This window comes from Electrophorus electricus, chromosome 14, assembly GCF_041902795.1.
Source record: "Electrophorus electricus isolate QZ-2024a chromosome 14, ASM4190279v1, whole genome shotgun sequence".
NCBI lineage: Eukaryota > Metazoa > Chordata > Actinopteri > Gymnotiformes > Gymnotidae > Electrophorus > Electrophorus electricus.
In genome coordinates this window covers 11,153,614-11,166,325 of record NC_137510.1, presented here as the reverse complement: position 1 = coordinate 11,166,325, position 12,712 = coordinate 11,153,614, and the positions used below count along the sequence as shown (strand labels likewise).

General features: G+C 38.9%; 1 protein-coding gene across 7 annotated transcripts in view; it reads left to right on the top strand.

The window, feature by feature from the left end:
* The first annotated feature begins 2,133 nt into the window (after window positions 1–2,133).
* The window catches only part of hecw1a (HECT, C2 and WW domain containing E3 ubiquitin protein ligase 1a), a 52,097-nt gene continuing 41,518 nt past the window's right edge, over window positions 2,134–12,712 (top strand). For 4 of the 7 annotated variants that reach the window (XM_081696487.1, XM_081696484.1, XM_081696485.1 and 1 more), the window contains exon 1: window positions 2,134–2,275. In XM_081696487.1, the coding sequence (XP_081552613.1) occupies window positions 2,228–2,275 (48 nt within the window). In that variant the 5' untranslated portion in view covers window positions 2,134–2,227. Of the gene's footprint in view, window positions 2,276–10,483; window positions 10,631–10,695; window positions 10,751–12,712 lie in introns of all 7 variants that reach the window. The other 3 variants (XM_027005946.3, XM_027005944.3, XM_081696486.1) reach the window with 2 other exon arrangements.

Sequence of the window (12,712 nt, the reverse complement as noted above, 5' to 3'; positions counted from 1 at the left end):
TATTTGCATAAGGAGAGTTCATATCTCAAATAAAAGAATTAAAGAGTTCCTCATCACAACTACAACCATCATTTCTAATGGGTCTGCTGTCCCTCCCTTTATAACCAGTCATAGATTCCATCAGTACCATCTCATGCCATTTTAGATCATTACTCCTGATCTTTTTTCAATTCTGTCTTTGCTTTCTTAAACTCTAATTTGAGCTCCCTCGTTATGTCCTGTTTTTCTGATTCCGTACCACTATGATACATTTTGTGTTTCACTTTTTTTTTTCTTTTGTAAATCATCTTCACAAAATAAAATAAAGCTAGATAAAACCATCCAGTTAATTTATATCTGAACAAGAGACCATGAAATCTGTCCAAAAAAACTGAACATTTTGCAATCAGAAAAAAAAAACAAAAACCTGTAAACATCAGTCCAGACCCTAACAATTTAAAACTGCATTTTGTCTCTTTAAGAGTTGACTATATACTGGAACCAGGTGGATAGTATGGTAATCCGATGCATCCAATGAGGGTTTACTGGGCACTCTGTAAGCACTTTTCATGGTTCCATAACAAAGATCCAGGATTTTATTTCCCGTTGTTAGGCAAGTGACGTATTGCTGGGAGCCGCCGAGAATTTTTCTTAAATTAGACTAGTGACTAAAATGTCCCATTATAAAATTAGTGGAACCTGGAGAGAGAGTCTGTATCTTGTTTATGACTATGTAAATCATGTCATCAGCAAATCTGACATTGGCGTTTGGACCAATGTGGACTAGCGTTAAAAATGCTATTTTAGGAAACTGGTGGGGCAGATAAAACGGACGGACCGACACAGATAAGAGTTCAGTGTTCGCAGTGCATATCCTCTCCCTGACGGACGCATTATTGCACTAGCGTTGATTTATGTACAGACACCCCCCGCCCTGGCATTGTCCCGGAGTACTTGTATGTCTGTCCAAGCGAACAGGTTCACCAAATCCTGTGATTGCCATATCAGAGTCAGTGTATACGTATGAGTCACGTTTCTGTAAAAGTCACAATACATATGCATTTCTATAGTCTGTCATATCTACAGTCTATCATATAACGTTCGTTTGAAGTTAGTATGCTTTATTTCTGAAAGACGGAACATTTGCGAAGATGATCGGTGGTAGCGAAATGCGGCTGATGCCTTGTTATTGTTATTGTTGTTGTTGTTGATGATGATGATGATGATGATGATGATGATGATGATGATGATGATGATGATGATGGGTTTTTTTGTCAGCCTAAGCCCGCTTCTTTCTCCCGTTTATGTATTATATTTCCATGTAAGAAATGTTGATGTCCTGGATCAATTTTCCGAATTCTGTAGCTCAGCTCCGGATGTTGTTATATTTCAACAGAAGATTCCAGGAGTACTGACTCCGGCTCGTGTCCTGACCTTATTCCAGGCCCAGGGCTAAATAAAACACAATATAGACGAGAGCCGGCGCAAAAATATTCCATCGTCCATCCATCGTTACCTGAAATGTACTGAACTGAAAAGACTCCATCAAATTATATGTAAAACTACACACAAACGCCACAAAGAATAAATACATTAGCAATTACACATACCTGCACACAGTACCTGCTGGTCGCTACTCCGAATATAGCCTATTGGTTTTAACCATTGCATTGGGCTAGGTATTTTTATACTTTGTCCCTGATTTATTTGTGTTTAGGGGATTAGGTTACTTATGATACATTCTGTAATTAGACTGTTCTCTACGGGGGAATGGCAAATCTGATGTCTCCTCATTGGTGTAGAGAGGTAAAGATATAACAGTTAACATGCCTTGATCAAATGTTTGTATTGTTATTTGTAGTTTTCTGATTTAAGATGGTTTAAGATGGTGCAGTGCAGCATAATGTTTAATTATTATCAGTACTATTTGCATTTTATTTTAGTATGTGCAGAAAATCAGTTTACCCAACCAGAATCAAACAGGCAAACAAACAAACAAATAAATCCGTGCCGAGTTGTGACACGTTGGATTGGCCTGCAGGCACATGTGTTGACGGGAGCTGTCGGGAGGCGGAGTAAGAGCGTGAGTGGGAAAGGACGGCTGCCATTCATTGGTCGTTGTCCTTGGTGCTCAACGGACAGCAAGTAGGTGGAGATGAAGCGGCATCTAGCGACAGCATAGTATCCTCCGTTGTGCAGTGTTTACGGGTAAACATGGAATTCGAGAGCATGGTGTATCACACTTAGGATGATCGCTCCTGAGAATATGATTCACAGGCAGGTTTTGTTGTCTCAGGTAGGTCGCGTGGTTCTAATATGGTTCAAATGTTTGCATGTATGCATGAGGCTGCGTGATTACACTGAGCAAGAGTAGGCTGCCCCAAAACGGATGGTTTTAAACACGAGAAACGACGACAGGTTGAGTCAGATGTGACTAATGAATTGACTGTCTATGAAAAGTTTAAAGTTTTTTTTTTTTCTTGATTTACCGTTTATTGCTACTGTACCAATACCGCTGGAGGGGATTCTGCTGACCACAATCCTTCGACATCATTTGTAGTTCTGTAATATCTCCCAGGCAGCAATCACATGGCAACGCTCTTACTAATCAGTGATTATCTATTGCTCTAAGAAAGTTTTATCCACGACATGTTCTTGCTTTCTTCTTTAATGGTAATACAGACATTAGACAACAGTAATATCGGCATTGAAAGAAAAGTCCTGCCCTTGTATGCAATAGGTTCCTTACGTGTCTGGCATGTTCTTTGGTCCAGCACTGTACTCTATATAACCTAACTTCCCCTGGGCTGTAAACTAGTTTTAACACTTAAGCTATTATATCCGATCTGTTCAGAAGCATAGTGCTTAATGTGTAGCTTGTCAGCTAGATAAGTCCCTTCCCACTTCGTTGACCTTTATCATATTTAGGCTGATTACCCACAAATGTTGCAGATTCCTATTGTATTCTGTCTTTCCACGGCTTAATGTCACGATATCCAGGCACAAGACATGCAGTGAAAAGATTTAAATGTTCACACTTTGGGGTTGTACTTTAATGAAGCAGTTAGTTTATGGATTTTCATCAGCTTTAATTCACTAGTTGTTTTTCTTCTCTAACACACTCAGTTCCACTCAGCTAATTATCATTAGCTAATGAGGGTGTCAGTCAGCTGAGTCAGGTGTGTGAGAGTCCAGGAAGTGTAACATGGTTCAGTGTTATGGCACGCCAAGGGTTTATAGCAGCCTGTAGAAACCCTGATCTAAAATGTTCCTATACAAACTGCAGATAAAATCAGGGACCAATAAAGGTTGGTAAACTCCAAAAATTAATTATGACTTGAGAACATATTAATTTTAAGTTTTAGTGTATTAATGAAATTAACAATCATATGTTAATCGTGTTCAGGGAGTTGAAAAGATCAGTTCAAGGAAACTCCACCTCATGAAACTCTCCAAAACTAGCGTTATGTCTTTGTATTTGAAAATTATTAGTTTTCTGAGCATAGTAAATTTGAGGATAGTTTCAGTATTTATCTGTGTACTATTTATATACTGCCATAATTAACAATTAAAATGTCTTTAAAAAATAACAAATGCTAATCAAAAATATTAGTCTAAACACACTGACTCTTGCCAAGGGGAGGCTGGAACCCTGCACAATCAGGCAAATTTGAGTATATGTATTAATATTTACATTATGCATTACATGGTCAGAGCATTCCTTTCATAAGTGGAAAATGTATATCGGAGTTTCCGCACGCACTTACTGGGATTTTAATATCATGAGTCATTGTGAATATGATATACTGAATATGTGAACAGTATACTGAATATTTCATTCACCACCCACACAGTAACACATTAGAAACAATTTGCAGCTACACCTTTTGGCCACTTTATTAGGTATACTTTTATATTCTTCTTCTTCTTCTTCTTCTTCTTCTTCTTCTTCTTCTTCTTCTTCTTCTTCTTCTTCTTCTTCTTCTTTATTATTTGTAATAATAATGCAAAGATGATATTTTTAATAAAAGTATAATTATTATGTAATACTACTACCACTACTACTAATAGTAATCTTTATAATAATGTGGGGAGTGGGTGCACATTCCGAGATGTTGCTTCAATGATTTGACATTTTTTTTACACAATATATATTTGGCCTGTAGTAACTGGTCTTTAAATTGAATACAAGTATAGTTCCACCTCATTGATGTAGTGGCTGTTCCTCAAAGAGCTTAGAGGGTTGATTGTCTAGGTCTTCACTAGCTGTTGTAAGCAGGCCTGGTTGTGCGTGGATCATACAAAAGGGAGATTTGATTTAATTGTGCACTTGAGTGTAAGGACTACTTGAAGTGTACATCTTGAAATGATGCAGATTTTGATAGCAGTTACTATCTGACAAAAAATATGCTAGAAAAAAAATATGTTAGAAAGAACTCCTGCAAAAGTAATGATAGTTTGCATTTTAAGAAAGATCCAGACATAATATGGAGACAAAGAGACTGCCAAAGGCACTGGTTGATGACCTCATATGGTCTCCTTATGAGTGGAGTTCTCCTATATATGCAGCAGTCCTACAGCACACGAACACTGTCACGCTTCACTACATGTGCTTTCCCTGCAAGCTCACTAAATGTGCCTGGGTCCCATCATTTCTACCAGTGAATACCAAAAAAACAAGTTCTTTTTCTTCTGATATGCTAGACTAATGATTAATGGCCCATTACTTAATTTGCACAATACACCATAGTACCAAAGTGTAGTTTATTCACTTATAGTTTCACTAATTGAATATTAAGTTATCTATGATTTAGTGCATTATAGAAATTGAAAATCTGAAACATTGGAAGTTCTTACTGCCCATAGTATGTTAAGCATGGATACATCAAATAATTTCTTGTTCTGATTTGAAAGTATTAAGAAACTGTTTGACTGTGTCCTGATAATTTCTGCATTCCACATTTTCCTGATTTAAGACATAGAACAGTTTGCGCCTCACATTAAATGTATTCCAAGCAGGAAAGGAATGGTTTAGTTAAACAACACTAAACATTGCATTTGGTGATCATTTCATCAAATATCAAAGAAAATGGTCTTTGTTTTTTAGTGTGTGAATCTCCAAGTGAGCTACAGCACCCTGAGGCACAACTGTATAGCAGCACAGCCTTTCTATTTCCTAAAAAGCCTTGTAAAAATATTCATAGAGAAAGGGCCTAAGAAAGAATGCAAGCTTTTAGACCAGTCAGAAATAGCCAGGACCACTTTATGGCTCCAACAGTCAGCACGCATGGTGTTGGAATGAGTTTATCAAATCAAAAGACTCCCTGCTTAAATTAATATGTTGATGTGGAAGGATTGTTCAGATTTGGAATGGTTGCAGGCTGCTTGATTGAGAGAGAATTTGATAATTTGGTAGCATTTCTAACCAGAGGGAATTACTGAGTGTGCATATTGAATTAAATAGTGCAATGAAAATAAATTTTTCATGAAGCTGTTAATGTGAAAACTATCAGAGAAAAAAAGTTACCAAATTTGTCACTCAGTAAGGTTCTTGCTAACGTTGTATTAACACAAATTATGTCAAAATATGATTCTGTGATGGGCCAGGCAGAATCAGATGCTCGCAGATTTAGAATAAGAACTTTATTAATGTTCCAATTAGTGGTAGCAGAATAACTCAGGGTCAAAATTGAAAGAGCAAAGTAAAGGGAAATCTAAACCATAGAGAGATCAAAGTCTATGTTCAAAGCCAGAAGAGCAAATACAGAAACCAGGTAGTAAATACAAAAGGGGGTCAGGCAAAACAACTAAGGGGAAATTGTAAAAAACAAACAGTAAAAAAGGTGAATGGACAACAAATAGGTCTGAGTCTTTTAGGCTTGATTATCATAGACTCAAATGGCAAATGCATCAACTGGAGACAACTGTGGACAACTAAGGAAGCTAAAACAAGGTCTATGTTAATGTATTGATTCTACCAGGTACGGGTCCATGATCTAGGTGTCTGACACCCAGCTGTGCTCTTTCAGTCCATATGCCTCTCAGTTCACCAAGTACTAGATCCTTCTTCCATGTCTCCTGCAGTCCAACAGTGCTCTCACAACTTAGGCTGGCTTGCCCCCAACATCAAATGGAAGAGGGGGACTAGAGCCTGTGTCAGTCTCATCCAAGGGACCTGCAGTGGAGGGCTTTAGTGAAGAGACATGGAAAGCAGTGGACACCCAGCTACCTATAGGTAGTTTGGCCTGGTATGTGACCTCATTGATCCCTTGATGGGCTATGTGCCTGGGGCTAAGCTTACTACTGGGACCTGTCTTGTTGCCTTTGGTGGCCAACCATACTCAATCTCCTGGTTGGTAGATTGGGGTCTCTCTTTGTTGACTGGCCTTCCTCTTATAGGACGCAATGGCACGTTCCTGACAGCTGTGTCTCCCAGACTCACTGCGCCTGAACCATTCCTGCAGTGTAGGGTTACCTGAGGTTGGCAGGTTCCATGGATACAAGGTGGGCTGGTAACCCAGGATGCATTCAAATGGCATGGCAAAGGGAGTTCTGGGTATACTCAGCCCACGGAAGGTAGATACATCAGTTGTTTGGATGCTCCTGACAGTGCAGCTTTACCTGTTCCACTTAGCCTGTGGGTGGTACCCTGGCATTAGGTTCACTGTGAAGTTCATCTTATCTATGAACTCCATCCACACTCAGAACGTGAACTGAATGCCTCTGTTTGATACAATTTCCATAGGCAACCCAAACTGGCAGAAGACGTGCTGATAGAAGAGAGTAACTGTTTCCCAGGCTGTAGGGAGCGCTATTACCCCCTGAGGCTTGAGGATGCATGATGAAGTCAATGGTGATGTGACTCCAGGGTCTATCAAGCTGCTTCCTTACAGGTGGAGTAGATGTCACCCTACTCCTAGAGCAGGTGGAACATGATGTCATGTACCCCACTATGTTTTGTTGCATGGATGGCCACTAGTAGCATGCTGCTAACAGCTACCTTGTGTGGATGGAGCCCAGATGTTCTGTCCCCAGGGAAATGTAGGGCCACATGAGTGAGGAGCGGCAATGCTCTAGAACAGTCCATTGGGAAGACAACCTGGATGAGGTATAGACCACAATATTACCTGATCAAAGTCCCATCTGATGGCTCCCAAAAAGCAAGAAGGAGTCAGAATGGGCTTCTGTCTGGTGCATGTCACTTTGGAGCAGTCTATGGACCTGTGAAGGGGAGGTTGAGTGGCCTTAATAGGGCTGAAAACCTCAGACATGTCCTCATATGGCACTGGGATGGATATGGTTTTACTGACATGGGGAAACCTGATGGTGGTGGACCAGACAGGTAGGACCAGGTAATGAGACAGGCAAGGGGGGACCAATGGATGATGGTCAGAGAACATGTGCTGTTGCCTCCCAAAGACCGCCCCTTGGAGGCCAACAGCTTCAGCCAGGGTGATTTCACTCTGCATTTTCAGAATCTGGCTTCACATACTGTGACATTTTGATGATGAAGATGTCAGGGCCAATGGAAAGCATCAACCGGAGGCACCTGTGGGCTTAAATACAGAAGATTAAACAAGGTGCAGGTGAATGTAATAATCAATAAGTTCTTTATTGGGAACATGGAAAATAATGAGTGATATGATTGGTAGATGGGCTGGTGAATGACAGGATAGAAATTTCTGATTGCCTGGGTGATGGAGATTAGCTGTGTGGGTGATTGGTTGTGTGTGTGTTTGTGTGTGTGTGTGTGTGTGTGTGTGTGTGTGTGTGTGGCTGGGTGTGGGCCGGAGCGTGACCTGACCCTTGCGAGACAGCAGCTTTAAGAATCTAGTCAATAAAAGTGAAAGTAATTAGCTATCCTAAGCCTTATGAATAGAGCACCTTAAGTGTAGTAAATTAAAAGCACAATGTGATTATGTGGTTTAATTAAGGAATAGCAGAGGCTGTGACATGCTCACTATGGCCTTTCTTCCCCTTGGTGATCGCTTGCTGAGAAAAGTACGACTCTACAGCAAAAAGTGATGCTGCAGGTGCTAATTAAGTCCATGGAGCCCTAACCTGACTGGTAAGAGTAGAATGAGGATCTCCACTGAGGGAACTAAAAGAGGCTAGAATTGTATATACCTTGTTGTGAATGTCCCTTTTGTGTGTGTGTGTGTGTGTGTGTGTGTGTGTGTGTGTGTGTGTGTGTGTGTGTGTGTGTGTGTGTGTAATTAGCAATATCTGAATCAGCACAATCACTTCTATATTTGTGTGTGTTTGTGAAGTCACATGAATAATGTATGTATAATTTGGCATCACCCTGCAGTATCAGCAGATTAGCAGACAGGAATCCCCATCCATGGGACTTCCATGCAGTCACTGCTTTTCTCTGCTGCAGGACATTTGTGCTCAGTTATGGCATCACACTATCCTACAAATTTACCATATTCCACTTTACAGAGAATCATTGCTTGTCAGTGCACAAAATAACCATTTCTCTTGCAAGAAATTTAATTTACACCATTGATGCTAAATGAGAAATAAAAGACATTACAGAGATATTAAATCATTATCAACCATTATTTTCTGGTATATTCTCAATGCAATTACATTAAGCATATGAACTTTTAAACTTATTCTTTAAATGGTTTAACTCCAAAGTTATTTAAATCAAATGCATTAGGGTTTGTTACTGTTGTGGATTACATACAATGAAAACTGAGTTTGTGTCTTCATTGTCTAGTGAAATATTATGGGGTTTTGCATCTTGTTTTGAGTCCTGGCAGGCTGTGCACAACCTGCATGATATGGTGTTATATTGTAGATATGAGTTTAGAGTATGTGTCAATGCAAGGATCATGTTGACTTGTTTCAACAGGCAATCGCTAATAAAGTAGATTGGGAATATGGTCCTGGGAATATGGTCCTTAAAAACTATAACATGAAATTATGTAATGTATTTTTTTTCTTATACATATTTCATTCTACTCATTACCTATAATTTCTTGGAGGGAATCATTGAACCAAATAAGGAATAAAAGCTGTATTATAATTAAAGTTAAACAGATTCACTTAATTGCCTTCAGTGCTTTTACAGTGTCTATACTGTACTGTCTCCATTGAACCAAATAAGGAATACAAGCTGTATTATAATTAAAGTTAAACAGGTTCACTTAATTGCCTTCAGTGTCTATACTGTACTGTCTTTACGCTGCTACACTGTCTACACTGCTTCTTTCAGTGCTCAGAAGCAACATTAAAAGACTTTACTAGTAGCTGTATGCCTTGATACTGGAATTCCAGTGGTGAGAAAAGTCCCTAGCATTAGAAAATTGAAGTGCAGCCCCCCTTTATCTGAAACCCTGTGAGCTGTGAATCTCATATCTTACTTTATTCGCCTAAATAATGTAGAGTGTCACGACTAAGAGTAGGATGATATTCTTGCGGGCTATCGAGGGTTGTAATGTTATCAGGGAGCACATTTTCTCTGTCTCAAACATCCTTGGAATCTAATTAATGTGTCTGTTTCCTTTGGCTGTGGACCCATCATCTCTGGCAAAGGGCATAGATGGATTTTCCATTGAGGGTAAAGCTATGCAGGAGACATAGAGAGTCCAGTTTCAGTGATGTTACTTGACTATATGGACACTTTTACAAAACACATTTGCCAGCATTTACAGTGTCAGCCTCTTGGTCACTTTGGCTCTGTTACTTTTAAAAAAGAGATTTTAATATAATGTTTGTTTTGATTATATGATAGCTTCATTAAATGATGAACAAATATTAATGAGAGCTCGGTCAACTCCATTATTTGCCAAAAAAAAAAATTATAGTATGATTTTATAGTATCATGGCAGTCTGTGTCAGAAAAAGCCAGTTTAAATTAATCTTTAGCTTCACAAGTAATTTTAGGCCCATTATGATGTATCATTTGTGAAAAAGAATGAATTCTACTATAAGAAACAAACAGATCTCACCTAGACCCATTTGGTGTATTTCTATTAACAGTAAACACCTTGCTTTGTGCCAGATTTATTTTTCATTTGCACTGTTTTGCCATGGTTTAACACTTGAAGAGCTGCTTTCTTTCATTAAAATGTTGCCTAACTTTCTTTTACAGGTGCTGACCTTTTTCTCTTTTCTGTATCTATTAATGACTATGTTCATGTGTGTTTGTATTAGTCTGTGTCGGTTTTTCAATGCTATACACAATTTAGTAGTTTCCATTATCTAAAAGACCGGATTCAGCTCATTATCTTGTTAAAAATTCATGTAACACAAGCTGAAATCAGCTTCATATGCAAGGGAAAGAAAACACAACTGTGCTGCAGTGAGTATGGGAAACACTGATCCACGTCCATGTCTTTCTCACTATGTAAGAGCATAGCTATGTTTGTTTCTTTTGAATTTGTACACCTATGTATTTAAATAATGTCCATATTTCTGCTTAGTCATAGGCCTTTCAGAACATGTAAATACAAGGAACCTGTAGTCTAATTATGTAAATGTATTTTTACAGGATGCCTGTGATGTTTGGCTTACCCTCAGCTGACTGAGAATGCTCCAGTTAGAACCAGTGTGTGAATAACTTCTTGACCTTCTTCTTAAGATTTGATGTGCTTTGCGTTAGCGAGTCATTATGCTGATGCACCTCTGTAGTGTTAAGGTCAGTGCTTTTCCTCCATTTGCTGAATGCGTAAACTCATCATCCTCTTCATTGTCCTCTTCCAGCTCTCACCAGTCATTGTGACCGTTAAGACGCAATGCAGTCACTTCAACTGTTGATGTGAGTGTGTGTAAGTGTGCAAGTGTTGTGGGGAGGGAATGTGTGAATTTGTCCTGTTATCATTTGACAGCAATGCTATGCAATTGCAGTGTGACTTTACCAGAGACATACCAGAGATTAGTAGTTAGAGTCTATATAAAACAAGTCATAAGAAGAGGTTTGAATGTGATTCGCAGCAAAAGCCCTAACCTTAATTAGTTTAATACATTTGCAGTTATTAGACTACAAGCATATTCTGCGTCTCTTATTGGGTCAGTAACTCTTGTACAGGTTTTGAGATGATACTCATGCTTTTCTGAAAAAGCAGAAATGGGAAAGAAGCTAAGAGCAAACCCCAGAAACTGCAACTGGAAATGTGTCTGGCAGTGAACGTGATTGTTAAAGTTTTATGAAGTGCTTTATCATATGAAGAAATGCACGCTAAAGATTTTGGTCTGGGGAATTCAGTGGCAGATCACCACCAAGTTCTTGGGGCCTCCTTAATGAAATGGTATGAAGAGCAAAAGTCCCCAGCAACATCACTGTGATGCTCAATCTATGTAAATCACCCGCAAACACTGCACATGCACACTGTCATGCTGGAAGGAGAGGTAAGGGTGTGTTTGAGAGTTTTCTTGCGCTGCCTGCTGCCTGTTATGACCCACGGATAAGTCATGGGCATGGAAAGTGTTAGGCAGGAGAGCTTGATTGATCACACCAGAGACCAGATTCCATAAATCATGAAGTGTACTATACAATAATCACACTAAACAATAATTAAAGTTACCAGGTATTTATCCTATACTCTAAACAATTTAAGGATAGCTAGCCTGGGAAATCAACCATGGATGGTGACAAAGAAAAACAAACAAAATCAAACCTTCTATTCCCCAAGTGCTAAGTAAAAAGAAAGTAAACATCTTACCTAGCTAAGATCCAAACACCAAAAATAAATGAAGAGCACCCACCCTCTTACCTAATGTGCTCCTATTTATTAAACAATTTTAATGCACTCCACTCCCCTGGTAACCTGGTTCTCCTAGATATATTTGTTACTTATTCTTACCAAGTTGACAGCAAAGCTGACAAATAACATTGTTTAAGTCTTGAAATCTGGATAGGACGTATGGTGCCTTACAAATGAAAAAAAAAACAACAAAAAACTGCTGTACAAAGTGTGAAAATATAGTCCTCTGAGAAGCAGCAGCAACAAGCATTGACATCTGACAGTCTCTCTAACATCTTGTACAAGCATTCTCTTAAAGCTGAAGTTCTGTCAGCTTCTATGATAATGTTCTTTCCCATATGTCACTTAAATGACACTGTGGTGATTCTAAAGTGATTATTCTTTGGTGCAAAAACGATCATGTGACATAATGAATTAAAGGATAAATCCCCAGTGACTGTGTCCTTTGGCAGTTAGCACTCAAAAACAAGTACCACGTGGAAAGGCTGAACAGGTCTTTTGGGTATTTCTTTGTGTGTGTGTGTGTGTGTGTGTGTGTGTGTGTGTGTGTGTGTGTGTGTGTGTGTGTGTGTGAGATAGAATGAGGGAGAGCTCAATGTGTTCATTTCATTTTGTTCTGTGTAAGAGTGTTACAAAATTGCAAGAATACGCCCACCCTGTGATTAAACTAAACACTAATCATGCCTAAATTATTCAAATATCTAGAATGATTTCTGTCATAAACATTTCACCCATTTTCAAAACACCCTGCCGAAAGCTGTCATTAGAACCCTCATCTACCAATGTCTGATTTTTTTTAAATTCCTATTCATTGAGAAAAGTCATGCTAATTTATTTGTCATTCAAATGGTTGTTTTTGGCATCTATGACTGCCCAGATATGTCCTGTTCCACTATATCTTGCCCCTATGTAAAACATGTTCATAGTTTCTAGAAATACTAAGTAATATGCTAAATCTCCTGTGTCAGTTTCAGCCATACTCAAATTAACTTTACCCACAAAAAGCTCTGCATTAG